Source organism: Dicentrarchus labrax, unplaced genomic scaffold, assembly GCF_905237075.1.
Source record: "Dicentrarchus labrax unplaced genomic scaffold, dlabrax2021, whole genome shotgun sequence".
Lineage (NCBI taxonomy): Eukaryota > Metazoa > Chordata > Actinopteri > Moronidae > Dicentrarchus > Dicentrarchus labrax.
Genome location: NW_026136708.1, coordinates 5,795,143 through 5,810,807, shown reverse-complemented (window position 1 = coordinate 5,810,807; position 15,665 = coordinate 5,795,143). Strand labels below are relative to the sequence as shown.

The 15,665-nt window shown below is 40.3% G+C and overlaps 1 protein-coding gene across 1 annotated transcript; it reads left to right on the top strand.

Annotated features, from left to right (window-relative positions):
• The first annotated feature begins 770 nt into the window (after positions 1-770).
• Positions 771-15,229, top strand: kcnk13b (potassium channel, subfamily K, member 13b). Its single transcript, XM_051408938.1, has 3 exons — positions 771-2,517; positions 6,929-7,716; positions 10,408-15,229. The coding sequence occupies exons 1-3, from the start codon at positions 2,181-2,183 to the stop codon at positions 10,561-10,563; spliced, it is 1,281 nt and encodes a 426-aa protein (XP_051264898.1). The 5' UTR covers positions 771-2,180; the 3' UTR covers positions 10,564-15,229.
• The last annotated feature ends 436 nt before the right edge of the window (positions 15,230-15,665 follow it).

Sequence of the window (15,665 nt, the reverse complement as noted above, 5' to 3'; positions counted from 1 at the left end):
GTACAGTATAACTACCAGCCTTCATGCTCTCAACTGTTAAGAGAAAATATTACCTTTCTGTATAGTTTCTCATAAATGTGCTTGTCCTACGATAAACCCTTATTAACACTTTATTTCATTTATGTGTGAATATTTTATCTAAATGTTCAATTCAGTTTTATTTATACAGCACCAAATCATAACAGAGGTTATCTAAGGACACTTTTCATACATAGCAGGTCTACACCATCTATTAGACTGGACCGTATTTATCTCTTTTAGAATAAATCTTATTTACAAAGAAACTTTTCAATATTTGCATGGCCAAGAAAGAATGTACAGCTTCCATATATAGTTAAAACCATCTGTTAAATATATGTTCAGTTTAACCCTGCACTCCTGTTGTTGCCACAACCAGAACAATCACAGGTAACAGTCTGAGCTGATGAGCTGCTATTGGAGGCGTGTGTAGGACACACACAATTACCATTGATCCACCTGGTGTAGAGTCATGAACTACTATGTTGATTTCACAATAACCTGAAGTAAACAGACAATCACGTGTTGATTTAACAGTAACTTAAGGTAGGCTATACATACTATTGTAATCAAGTTACTGTATTTGAATGGTGTTAATGATAATCACAATTTGCCATAACTTCACATTGTGGTACTTTGCCTTATTATGAGGGAATATATATAAAATTTGATTTGGCAATTTTTATTCATTGATTTATTAGCAATACAGATTGTGTACATTTTGTATTGAAATCATGAACTGCTATGTTAACAATGTGATACTTTGTACATTCATTGTACATGCTCATAATTCTTATCACAAGTATAGCCCTTTCACTGATTCACACTTTTTGGGCTTACTTTTTGCTTGTTTTATCTCTTAAAGTAGAGCTGCCACGATTAGTTGATTAACCAATGAGTTGTCAAACATTAAATTAAACAGTTTTGGTCGTTAAATACATTTTATAAATCGTTTTAAGTTATTTCTAACAGAAATAAAATGTCCACATTATCTAAATTTCAGCTTCTCAAATGAAAATATTTTCTGGTTTCTTTTGTACTGTATGACTGACAATAAACTGAGAAACAGTAATCCACATTTTCCACGTTTTGTTTTGTTTGTTTTTTGGGGTAATTGTACAGCCCAAAACACAGATTTATCGATATTTAAATAAATCTTAGCAGAGCTATTTTAAAGTTGTCCTGTCAAAGTGAAGCCTTCATTACATTATTTAAAACGCAAGCCCTTACAGTTGCCACGTATGTCACAGTAATGATGAACAAGTTCACATCAAGACAACTTAGTGGAGTGTGACCTAGAAAGGCTGCTGCTCTGGGTCGGAGATGGCCTTGGACGCATCATCGTGTTGTTAAATTCCCACTTTTACAGAAATAGCTCTTTGTTGTCTCTGTGATCCTGAATAATTTATTTCGAACCGTCGTTCCGTTGTGACATTTGCTCACATCGTCCCCGGGTAAGCATGGGCAGGATCCTGAATCCCTCATCAGAACCCGGAAAGGTCAAGTGATATTGATCTCACTATGCAAACGCGCTCTATATTGTCAGAATCAAACCTCCAAGGTTGGGATCAGGTCGAACATTTCCAGACCAGTTCGGGGCTCGTTGTGAGATTCGGCTCTTGTGATGCCTTTTACGGGCAGAACTGGTGAAATTACCGCTGGAATTGAGTAAATCTGACCAAACGGACTTCGCTCAGGGTGATGAATGGACAGAGACTGTAAGTTCATCCGTATGTTGCTGGTCAATCCGCGGTGCGTAAAACGCGCGCTCAGGGGTGGGGACTTCTTTGGAGAGGCAGGACCGAAGAGACACACCAGCACGACTCTCTGCATCCACAGGTTGCTGCGCGGCTCTCTGCTCCTCTCCGAGCATCTTCGCAACCCAGATTTAAGAGTACAGCCGGTGGAGGTGAACTGAGGAGTCGTTAGAGGAGACGCGTTTGGCTGACCGGTTCGGACCTGGACTGCGCAAAAAACCTCATGAACAAAATGCCAAATCCACAGCCTTGGATTATAACCTGCCTAAACAACAATCCAACTGTACTGCGCAGGACTTTTTGGTCGTAAAAAATATCTTTCTTCGGAGGACTGTGCGTTTTATTCGAGACCACCATGCCACAGGTCCCTCACTGCAGCTGCACCAAGGTGACAACAGCAACATAATGGCATGTAGGAGCGGCTGCTGCTGCGGCTCCGGTCCAATAAACGAGGATAACGCGCGGTTCCTGCTGCTGGCTTTGTTCATCATCATCTATCTCCTCTGCGGGGCCGCCGTCTTCTCCGCGCTGGAGCAGCCAAAGGAGCGGGAGGCGAAGGAGCGCTGGGCGCAGAGGTTCGAACATTTCAGCCAGAAGTATAACCTGAGCAAGAAAGACCTGAATAACTTCCTCAGGAACTATGAGGAGGCGAACGTAGCGGGCATCCGTGTGGACACAATCAGACCTCGATGGGACTTCACCGGCGCTTTTTACTTCGTGGGAACTGTGGTATCAACCATTGGTGAGATGGAGAAACAGGCATTTAAAAACAGTGTGAAATGCAGATTTTTCTCAGCCAGCTCTATCATCTTTTTCTGAAAACACATCCATTTTTAAAATCCACCACTGAACCTCTCCTTGAGGACATCAGTTATTAACTTGTGTACATCTTTTGTCTGTTTAGCTTATTTTGTGACTCACTGTGTTACAAACGGTGTCTAGCATAGTTGTCTTTTCTTTTGGAATCTCTCTTACAAACTCTCCCATGTCAAGGTCATTTATCAATCACTTTCCATTAGCCAAAGTAACAAAAGAGTCTTTTTACACTCATTGGATTTTGTATTGAAAGGATGTCAGAAGCCAGGTTAAGTTTCAAACTCAAACTTTAACACATTGCAGATGCTACCTAATAACCAGCACATTAGTGTATGCAAAATACTTGTCAAACATGACAACGTTTGACTCATAGTAGCATTAATGATGGCTCTGGTCCATTTAATTGTACTGGTAAGCCATGCAGTGAGCCATCACACACTGCTAGAAATAAATTAAGCTATAATTAATGCCATTAGTTACACCGTTGCTTATCAAATCAAAATCCTGTTGTATGAAATGTCTATTCAAGTAAGACCTCCTTATTTCTCCTATCTGTTTATGTGTGTTTATTTACTGTGAAGAGATCCACTTTAAGTCATGTTTAAAGTAACATTAGCTGTGAAAAATTCCTCAGTCTTACTTTCAATTTGGTTCATTGGGTTCCACAAAACTAGACAGAGAAAAAAAAGGCAATTTAATGCCTGAAGCACAGAAAGATTTGTCCCTGACAAGGAGTTCTCCATTTCAGCACTGGCTATGTCCAGGACTGTCTGAGAGCACTAGAGGCATCAGTGTTAAGTATGGCAGACAGAGAAGAGAAATAGAGCCAACCAAAAGTACTGTTATACATAGGGTTATACATAGTGCACACTGTTTTTTCTTACAGTTTTCTTCTTCTCAGTATCTGATGTGTAGTGCCCTTTCAAGATCTTTGATAGAAGTGAGTCGATTCATGACAGTTTGTCAGGCCCTCTGATTAGCCATCACCACTCAATTGAGAGCTATGATGATAAAGGATCAGGCTGTACCAATTTCTTCACACACACAAACACATTTTATAGTTCATTCAACACAATTCGCTGTGTTTTTAGACTGGATGATTGTGGCTTAAAAAGAGAGGCAACCCCATGATTGATCCTGTGATTCTCCCATGATTCTTGAAGCCACTGACAATTGTCAAGAAATTGTTTTCCTCTGCTCTACTAGTAGCCCACCTCCTCTTTCCTGAGACCTCTGACAGAGTAGTAAAGACTTCATCCCATATTTTATCAAGCAGAATTCAAGTAGCTTCTGAAAAGAAGAAACTTCTTTGTTCTGTGTGACCTGAAGGAAGGACAGCTTCAACATGCTTGACATATGGCTCCACAATCATTGACTGTACTGCTAGTTCTGCATCAGTTAATCAGTCAGTCTTTATGATTTGACATTGTGTCATGTGCCAGAGGGAGGGGGATGAAGGGCCGGAAATGGGCCCTGGGCCGTCAGTTTGGGTTCCCTGGCTTAACGGAAAGCCCCTCACAAACACAGCATTATTCAAGGAGAGTATTGTGGGCGTAAAAGATGAATACATGGAAGAGTACAAGAGAGTTTATCCAGTAATGCATGGTCAGTATATATGCACATATAAGTCCTCATGTTTACAGGTTAGGGTTAATTTGAATATTTTGAACATCATTACCGCTTTTTATGTTTATGTTAAATAGCCAAGGTGAGTAAGTTATTTTTTCCCAAAAACCCTCTAACAGTTCAAGTTTGGATCGGAAATTCTCAGTTGACTCATCAGTACAAAAGATGAAAATAAATAGTTCTTTGACTAAAAGTTAAAGGCACAAGTCTGTGTACATACAAGTTAACAACACGACCCAGGATGCATTTTGGTAAGACACACCCAATCATAGAGCCTCAGTTTCGGTCACATGCACGGCAAGAGCTAAAATCTAAAGATTACGGTGGAAGATAATATTTTGAGAAAACAGAAAACACAATATGCATCTGAAGTAATTTACTTTTCTGGATAGGTTTTCCAACTGTGGTGACGTGTTTTGTTCACAAATTCAGTAACAAAGGGTTTTGAATTCACTACGCAAATGTGCATGCCTCCAACTGGCCATCTTCTCCGTAGCAATGCTGACTGAAGCTCATGAGTATTATAGTGTTGTAAAAACATTCTCAACTTCACTATTAGGTCCGACCAGAAGCTGGTTATCCTAGCTTAGCTTAGCTTAGCTTAGCTTAGCCCAAACACTCGAAACAAGGGGAAACAGCTATCAGCCGATTACTGATTAAGGCGTTATCCAGTACCTTTTATCCATACAAAAATAGAATTCTAGTTTTTCAGGGGTCAGGTCACCACAAAATGCCTATGTTCGGTGTGATGACGTTTAATGTCTCCGATTGCCTCTATTGTCTTATATTTTCTGACCTATTTTATGGCGTAGAACGAAACATGAAAATCTCTGACCACAGACCTTATATCAGGCATCTAACCAAAAACCTATTTAAAAACAACCTGACTTTGAGGCGAGGTCGAGCATCACCATCAACATCAACCGTGTTGAGACCTTTGAGAATGCCACCCTGTCACAGGTGTCATACTGACACAGTGGCACACTATTTTCTTTCATGCTCTGTATGTTTTATTAACCAGGTCGAATGCCTCATCAATGCCACCTTTAAGCCAGCTTACGAAACAAGAAGAAAAGGAAAACACACCTATAAAATCTAGCCCATTTGGCTTTATTGTTGAATTTGGAAGAAAACTCCAGCCCAGTTAGCACCTTGAGAACACATTTGAATGTGGAGGCAATCGAATCCTCCACAAGGCGCCTGCCTCTGGCACAGTGGCAATTAGTCATGCTGCAGAGTGTGTTTTTCATGACAGGAGATACAGTAACATTTATCTTTGTTTTCCAGTGAAAAGAGCTCTTATGAAAGAATTTACAGCTGCTGTACCTGTATGCAATCAATTTGTCACACCACAAAACACAGTACATCTGTTTAATCACCATAAAAACAATAAACAATAAAATTTTCAACAATGTTGTGAATGTAATGAACTGGAAAAGAGGACAGACAGACAGGTAGACAGACAGACAGACAGACAGACAGACAGACAGACAGACAGTGGTTCATTGAGCTTTCAGTGTTAAATGAGGGATGAAAAGGAGACATCACTGAGATTGGTGCTGTCCATAGAGAGAGCTCTCTCTTTGACTCTGCATTTGTTCACCTGCCAGTTCACTAGAGACAAAGGAGAAGTCACGCTCAAACAGCATCTCAGTTCCCTTCGGGGTGAAACCAGTTAAATGCTTTTAAACATTTGAAAATGAGAGAAAATGATCAAATTGAAATGTGAAGTAGCTCCAGTGGGTATTTCAGTTGCCAAATAACTGTGGGGAATACACTGAAATGTTAGGCAAACCAACAGTTTGGGACTGATTGCGGTGATGTGCTCGGACTGAAAACACCTCACCTCTTAAGATGAGTGACAGACAAAGAGACAGATAGAGAGGGAGAGCACGTCACCATTGGCAACCCAGTATATTGAGGCAGTTGTGGGAGCGCAGTTTTCACTTAGAAGAAGGTGAGACCAGTAATTAGCCATCCTTGTTTATGGCCGAGCGGATGTGAGTTTGGTTTAAAAGGTAAGTCAGCTGGAGGAAATGGCCGCACTCATCTTCTCTACAAATAATCCATTCATGTACTTAAAGCACTCTGTTTTATTTGTGTGTGTGAAATAAAATGGAGGCACTGAGTAAGTAAGACACGGAAGGCGAGAACGGCCATGGATTTATCTTGTGATAACGACTTATTATCTCGTTATCTCGATATAACAAAGATCGTTTTCTCGTGATAACTAATTAATTAATAATGTGTTCACCTTGATTTCAACCTACAAGAGCTGCCACGAACGGCTTCCGTAGCCACTGGCTGTAGCTGTAGCCTACCGGTAAGTTACACCTTACGACAGTTTGTTTCTTTGACTGGAAGCCGTTCGTGGCAGTTCTTGTAGGTTGAAATCAAGATGAACACATTATTAATTAATTAGTTATCACGAGAAAACGATCTTTGTTATATTGAGATAACGAAATAAATTAATTAGTTATCACGAGAAAACGATCTTTGTTATATTGAGATAACGAAATAAATGAATTTGTTATCACGAGAAAACAATCTTTGTTATATCGAGATAATGAGATAATAAGTCGTTATCACGAGATAGCAGTGCATAAAACAAGAAAAATCCATGGCCGTTCTCGGCTTCCGTAGTAAGGTAATGCTTTTATCCTATTCTTTTCGTGGCTCGTCATTGCGTAATGTTTCTGTGTTTATCCCAGGGTTCGGGATGACCACCCCTGCCACCATTGGAGGAAAAGTCTTTCTGATGTTCTACGGCCTGCTCGGCTGTGCAGCCACCATCCTCTTCTTCAACCTGTTTCTGGAGCGTGTCATCACCGTCATCGCTGTCGTCCTCAAGTCCTGTCACGAGCGACGCCATAACAAAGCTGTGCTCCCGCAAAATGGCCGACGACTCTCTGATGGAAACAGAGCAGGTGGAGCTGGCGGGAGTGGTGGAGGAAAAGGAGAGGGTCTGGCTGGCTGGAAGCCTTCGGTCTACTGTGTCATGCTCATTCTAGGAGTGGCAGCCATCTTGGTGTCCTGCTGTGCCTCGCTCATGTACTCGGCAGCCGAGGGCTGGGGCTACCTGGACTCACTCTACTTCTGCTTTGTGGCCTTCAGCACCATTGGTTTTGGAGACATGGTGAGCAGCCAGCGGGTCGTCTACGAGGGCCACGCCACGGCTGCATATCGGCTGGGCAACTTCTTCTTCATCCTGACCGGCGTCTGCTGTATCTACTCCCTCTTCAACGTCATCTCCATCGTCATCAAGCAGGTCCTCAACTGGCTGCTGAGGAGGCTGGAGGCCCCCTGCCGCTGCTGTTTTCCCAGGAGGGGTCACCACCCGCACAGGCACCCCCGACGGAACGTGGTGGCCCCGGGTCATCTGCGCGCCCGCAGAGACCCCTCCATTGAGACAGACGCCATCAACGAGAGCGAGACTGACACTGGGCGCAGGATGTCTGGGGAGATGATCTCCATGAGGGACTTTCTAGCAGCCAATAAGGTGAGAGATTCAGGGCTGCAGCAGGCTGACAGCTTGTGTGATATTCTACGTGTCTAATGTAATCACATGTGTTATTCCAACCAAGATATTCACTCACCTCCGAGAGCAATTTGATTAGACTGCTCACATGACTAGTAGATAGAAAATTTAGTCAATAATCTTTCTTCCCTGTAGTCATATTTACTGCTGTCATTGGCTCCTCATTCACCCTGCTCTCAGCCAACCCCCTCATCATAAGCTGTACTGAATTCTGAATTATCTGTTGCAGCTCTGCTGCACAAAAAACTCTGTAACATAAATGGAAACCAAGGGTATGGAGCTATTATTGTAGCAAAACTATTTACAAATGTGCATAGAGAGTTGTGTAACTGTATCTCAATCCATGTGTGCATAATCAGATTTGTAAATGTGCAAAAAAATATGTACAAATCTGCGATCCCCAGTTTTTTCTCAATCAGCACCAGCAGGTGGACATCTATGGTTTTAGGTGAATTATCTTGACATCTATTAGGATAAACCACAGGATAAATAGTCATGACTTTGGCGATCCCTTAACTTATCATCTAGCAAAGTCAAAATGTCAGTTTGTTCAGTAGGCGGACCTTCATGACAAATACCTGCAAAACTAATGACACTCCCATCAGCCTTAGCAGTACTTTGTGTTTAGTGCTTATTAGCAAATGTAAACATGCTAACATGCTAAACAAAGATGGTAAACATAGTAAACATTATACTTGCATGTTAGTATTGCATTTGTGAACACGTTAGCATGCTAACATTAGCATTTAGCCCAAACCACAGCTGTACCCAAGTGACCTTGTTAGTCTTGTTTTCTACAGCGTACACATAAAAAGGCTGCTATTTCTCAACAATATTTTATTATGATATTTATTTGTTTGTTTATTATATATTTCTCAACATAATTTGGATGTTCCCCTTTGAAATAAAACTAGTCCAAAGTTTGATTTAGCCCCAGAACCTCTAGCAAGATGCCTGGTATGCCTGAAAATGAGAATTCAGTCTGAATATCAGGATAGTCTGTCTGGACATTCACTGTAAAAAGACACCTGTAAGGTCTGAGGAACTGTCATTGTCTAGATTGTGGAGAGAGCAATGAGAGAGAGGGGAAAGGAACAGGTGGAGGGAGACAGAGGGAGTCTAGACACTTCACAGTTAGATGCTCCGGCACCAGGTAACACACTGACCTTTTCATCTTCAGGGACAACTGAACATTGATGATCTGTAGGTAGACGTCGGTGGGAACATGGACTTGAAATGAGTAATAACCTGTAGAGTTGAGTTGGTGTTAGGCTGCACATCATGAAGAACTTATTTCATTCCAGTAACCTCTCTCCAAACACTGAGTCATCTCTATAGCTATTACAGTCTTTGTTAGTGGTCTAGACACTGAATGAAGTCAGGGTCATACTCACACAGGTCCTTTTACTTCGTCCAACACTGAAGTTTGGATGCAATCATGTCACATGTTTGCGCAATGAAGTTACTTTGTGGTCATTTCAAGTTTAAGAATTGAGATACGGTAAATTAGCATTACTCCGCATCCAAAGACCTCACAGGCTCAAATATGGGGCATTACACGAGAATGACTATTACACACCACTTACTGCAGCTTATTTAAAGATGGCAACTCAGGAACAAATATGGTATGTTTTAACTTAATTTTAATTTGTATATTTCCAGTATTTTTAAAGGGCTATTTAGTATCCAAATGAATTACCCTCACTGTGGGTACAGGTTTTGTAGCACAAAATACCACTTTGCTAATTAAAACTAAGAACCCAGTTGATGATTGATGATCAAATCTGTAGGTACAAACATTTATGATTAGGCTCATTGTTTTAGTTACAAGACTAAGAATCTACAGCTATACTAGAGGCTCTGTGAAGCTGCACTTAGGCACAGCTGTTCTTTGAGCTAAATGCTAAATTCCACATGCTAACATGCTCATAATGACAATGCTAACAAGCTGATGCTTAACAGGGACTGAGGCTGATGGGAATGTCATGAGTTTTGCAGATATTTTTGTTATAAATAAGCAGCGGAAAAAATAGAATTATCTGGCGATTACCAGAGTTTTTAGATTAAATTCATGGGAATATGAATGTCAATAACAAATTTCATGGCAATCCATCCAATATTTATTGAGACATTTCACAAAAAATTAAAAATGGCACTGACAGTAAAAGTCAGGGGGATCACCAAAGTCAGTATGCTACGCTCACTAGGGGCTGTGACTGTCTGTGTAAAATTCTGTGATCATCCAAATTTCAGTCTGGATCAAAATGATGGACGCTTGGCTAAAAATACACCCAATTATGTTGATTTAATATTGACTGAACACAGGTTAAACATCAGCACACATCAGTCGTGTACTTTCTGTGCGCATTGCTTTGTAAAGGTTGGTGTGTGGGAGAGTAAATATCAGGTTTCTGTCAGTCACACTTGTTCAGTATTTGTCGTCTTTGTTCCCTTAAATCAGCACACCTAAGGAGAGGAAAAACACCATCTGGTAGCTTTGTATCACACCTGTGAAATCAGATGTGCCAGCCGCCAACACATTGTATTAATGCTCGTTTTTCAAGGATTCACAGGTTGCACGTACCACTTCCAAACACAGACAGCTAATATTTCCTCATCGGTTGATTTCTTTATCTCTTTCCCTTTCCGCAGGTGAATCTGGCTATCATGCAGAAGCAGCTTTCGGAGATGGCCATTGGGCACCCTCGCCAGTCCAGCTCCAGTTCACGTCAGAACGGATTCTCAGGAGGGGTGGGTGCCCTTGGCATCATGAACAACCGGTTGGCAGAGACTAGCGTGGACAGATAGGGGAAAACAGTGTGAAACCTTTTTTTTAGGGTTACAAAAGGCTGAGAGGATGAGATGAGTAAGGACAAATTGACACTGTGGGCCCAGAAAAAAAAGATTTTGAGTGGTGTACAAGACTGAATTTATGACTACATAATACATCTCCATCGACAAGCAAGCTGACCCCCAGCAGCTACAGCTTAGAATCAAACCCTCTCAGCCCACTCTGCTGTCAAGAACATGGCTACATTAATGTTGTATGATAGTTTGCTGGAGTCTCTCATCTGGACCAGGCTCAGTGCGCCGGAATGCTCCCCCGTGAGGAATTCAGTTTCCATGGTGATAAAAAAGCCTGTCTAGAGCCCCTGTATCCAGGCCTTAAAGACCTGATGCACTACACGCTACTTTACACCTAACTGCAACTTCCACCCATCCACAGTACTTCACAATACTCACTATCAGTCTACCCACGTCCACTCTACTGTATGCGTCATTGTAAAGGACATTAATGAGAAAATAATAGCTTTAATAAAATGGGTGTTCCTTGGCTTTGTGTCTAACGGTATGTAAAATGAAACAAGAATCCCAATTCATAATTAATTGAATGTTTACCTTGAATGCAAAATGTATAATTTTACAACCAGACTATCAATGACACTAGTTCACATGGTTCATGACTCAGACACAGCCGCATTATATGCTATTCAATAACCCTGCATCTTTTGGCCCTGCTTTCATTCATTATCACGACAAATAGAAGACAAAACCCCCTAAAAGAACCTCATTGCAAACCAAACAGACCTATCTGGATCTGAATGGGTGGTGTTGTGAGTATGAGATGAAACCTTTTATGTGCGACTGCTTTTTACTTTGTGATGTGCTGCGACATAATCCGGGCACAGATGCAGACATTTTCACACCCTGATGTTGTCCAGGCCTGTAGTTGGTTGGTACTGATATAAATGCAGTGAAAAAGAGAATTGCTCCGGGGTTGTTTGATTCTAGCTCAGCTGTGTTAGGTTTGTGTGTTTTCTCCTGTAATGTGGATTCACGCTAAGTGTAGAAAACAAAAAGGACAGAAGACAGACAGACAGACAGACAGACAGAGGTTGTCCATAACACGCCTTTGACACCGGTGAAATCTGCAAGCAGCCAAGAGGGAGAATGACTTGTGGATGCTATATTATGCTTGATTTAGGGAGATGGTAGAGGCATCTTCTTTCTCTTTGTACATGCATGAGAAGAAGGCTCCACTTCTGACGTCATCAGCTGAGCTTTGGCATATTTGACTGAAGTGTGTGTGTGTTTTACAGAGAACGTGAGCAGAGAGAAATCCTTCTTTAGTGTCGTCTTGATTAATGACAACCTAGCGAACCTACAAAGAAAGAATGTTAATGTGAACATTAATTTTGTACAGAGTTGTCATGATTTTATAGGATGCTTTCCAATGGTTGTACGAATACTATATCTGTGAGTCATCCTTTTCAGTTCACAGCAGAAACTGAGAAGAAGGAGGCGAGATCCAGATGGCACACAGCATTAATAAAACATATGCAGAGTAAAGAATGTATTTGTATAAAATAAACATGATGTAACTGACCATTGCCTAAATCCGTCCACCAAACATTGATTTTTACAATCAGGATTGGAATCACAAAAAATCCACGAGACCATAATTACAACAAAACTATGTTTTTTTTTAGAGTTTAGAGGATAGTGTCTTTGTGTAGCCTTTCCAAAATCAAAAACACACAAGAAAAGAGTGTATTAAAGGCCCATGTGTTGATTTGCTCAAATGTAATATAATATTCATAGGTGTGTTTTTATTAGTGTATAATCACCTGAAAATAAGAATCTTTATGTTTTTATTACCTTAGAATGAGCCGTTTTTATCTACAGATGAAATGGGTCCTCTCCTACGGAGTCCACCATGTTGAACCGCCATGTTTCTACAGTAGCCCAGAACAGACGAGGTTTTCAGTTGGTGGCAATCTGGTCCTTTAAACAGAGTGTTTAACTGCTCTAAAATAAACTGATTCATTAGCATGTCCACCTAACTAGCTTACTACCAAGGGGTGGTAACTAGGAGCACATTATTAGTACTTAGTAGCACTCCACTGTAGGCTATTTCCCCACTGTGTGGAAGCCAGCCCTGGACGCTATCAGAGTGCTTCTGCCCTGCTCATCATTGAATTTAATAAAAAGTTTACATTTTGTTACCCCAGCCATGCAAGCAATTTCAGCTTCAGTCATGGAGCTCATGTTTGCTTAACTAGCCAGATAGCTACAGCTGTTACAAGAGAAGCTGCATAGAAATGGTAAGCCTGGTTTTGTCTACCATTGTTTGAAATCAGTATTGTTAAAAAAAGGATTTTGAGTGGTAAATCTGGCACAATTATCATTAGCTGTGTTTCCATCAATACATTTTCAAGAATTGCATTAGAACATTTTTATGGAAATAACTGAGTTTTTTTAACTTGTAGAATTAATGTGCTTATTAGGAGGTGGAAACACCTTTTCCAAATAAGTTCTGACATAGGGAATATTTATGACATAGCTGTTTCAGCTCCGAGAGAAGAGGAGGAGAAAGAAGAAGCTTTCTCCTCTCCAGACAACATGAAACATGGCCAATACTGGCTGACATAAAAAATAATTACAAGATTCCCAACTGAAAAAGAATCATGAAGACGACCTAGATGATTGGTTTTGTTTCTTCTTCTTCTCTTTGAGGTTTATTGGTGGCAAATAATTGCTTTTGATTCCAGTTTGCAACCGCCAAATTGTGATGAAACTAATTTATTAGTTCAAGTTGATGGAAATGCACCTAATTTTAGCCTTTTTTCTCTTTTGCAACAGTTTGCTTGACAATTTGATGGAAACAAGGCTACTGTAAACTGTAAAATGTGCCGTGCAACTGGGTTCAATCAACGGTCAATTACTGCAGCTGTAATTCATATATTTCAAACAAACATTTGAATCATTGTGTGTTTAATTGTTCTTCTAGGTTCATGAAGTTGTAAGGTACTATAGATGTAAATCCACCTTGTCTTTATGTATTTAAACTACATGTGAGCACTTTGATCTCCTTAATACTAACATTAAGATATCAGCTACATATTCACCAAGTCAGTTCATTAACAGTACAGAGAAAATAACACAGACAAAGCCCTAAATACTGATATCCAATATCAATATAGAATCATAAAACTGATAAAAAATAACTTGAATCTAGCAGCCTCCACTCTTTGCTATGGGGACATTCTCACCCTCAGACAGAATAATCTGATGCACAAACTGCGAAGATGTTGCTTTTCCATTGGCAGGGTCCATGCACATGCACACTACACAAACATAATCACACTTTCAAGTGCACACACAAAATAGCCTAATAGAGAATCAGATTATATCAGAGAAGCTGTGCCTACACAGATAATAATAGCTTTGAACAATTGCCTGTGTGTTCCTGTTTTGTTTGTGTGTGCATACGTTATTCGTGTGTGTGTGTGTGTTACAGGCGAGACTCGGACAGACGCAGACATACAAAGAGTCTTTGTTAAAGCTGTTTTCCGAGTCACGACAACTCCCAGAGAGTTACTGACACTGCTGTCGCATCCACTGAGTTGGAGACAATTTAAAATGCACTCTAATGGAACAATAATGCAGGATTTGACAATGTGGTTGATGTTGCTGTGCTGCAGAGGTGGCCCCCACCATTCATGGTTCACTGGGAGTAAGCTTCATAGGTGGCTATTTTATTATTATGTACACAAAAGGTGTGAAACCTCAGTAGCTGAGTAAAGACATGATGAATGTATGACTATACTGTGAGCAATTTTGACGATAAATGAAAGTGGATGTGTGTTCCTATGACATTTGGGAGTGGGGCAGTGATTTATATATTATACATATTATATAATGTGTAATATATGCAATATTATACTTTAAAAACAAACTTTAGACAGTGACACTGATACTGAGTCCAGTTGAGGTCAGTGGCTGTCAAGCAATGGCTTTGCACATATACAGACATGTCTGACCACAGGGATTATCTACACAAATAGTGACAGCGCTGCACAATTAGCTAATTAACTTAATGACTTAATTAGGATGGGTGGGATGTGTTCGCAGTGTTGTGTGCATAATTATTGATTTATCATGTGCATGAGTGTGACAGGGGAGGTTAAATAGCAAGCATGCCAATTAAATAGTCTCTGTCAAAACCAAGGCTGTGAGACCCAGATGGCACATGGTGCTAGCCCAACATATGCACAGTGAAGAATGCTTTTGTCCGGCAACAAACATTATTAACATTATTTCTGCAACTTTATTCCATCCTCTTTGCTGTTGAGCACCCAGGGCAACACCTTGTGCAGTGCTGAAGATGCTGTCCTTAAAGTTATACATCAAAAACTTTACCTTTTCTTTCTCTTTCTAAGTTTGTGTCTTTTACCTGAGTGTTGGTTCTTTTGTTCCGCTTCATGACATACAAACAAACTCACTTTTTGTCTTGTTGAAAATACAGATATCAGCTGAAAGTTTGCTTCTTTACCTGCTCTAATGATGGCCCACGTGAATAATAGTCAGCCAAAATGTGCAATAATGTGCAAGTAACCATGACAATGCATGACATGTGATGTTCATTAAAGTCAGCTGAATAAAGTTCAAAAGAGAACCATCATTAAAACAACATACCGTGTGCTATTGTAATGAGTTTAGACCATGAAGTCTGTACATTTGTTGCACACATTTTTATTGAGACAAAGAATATACAGACACTATATTGTTGTGTCAAAGCTCATTTTCCTTCGTAAGGAGAATTTTTTTTCTAAATAAAGGAAATAAATGTTTAAATGAAATGAAATTTGAGTAAGACAAAAATAAATGTGTATGTGATAAATAAAAGGATATAAATCTAAATGGAAGAATAGGAACATAACTCACAAGGCAGTCCAGGAGCTTTGATTTCCTACATGTATACCTCTTCTTTATCTTCCTCTACTGTCTCCTACCCTTCTCTCACTTAAGGTGTGAAATGGGAAATGGTATTATTTTAGGAGTCAGCCCTTTAAGATAAAGTCTACACCTACAGACAACTGTGAAAGCTGAGCTGGGAGTTGAAGGTA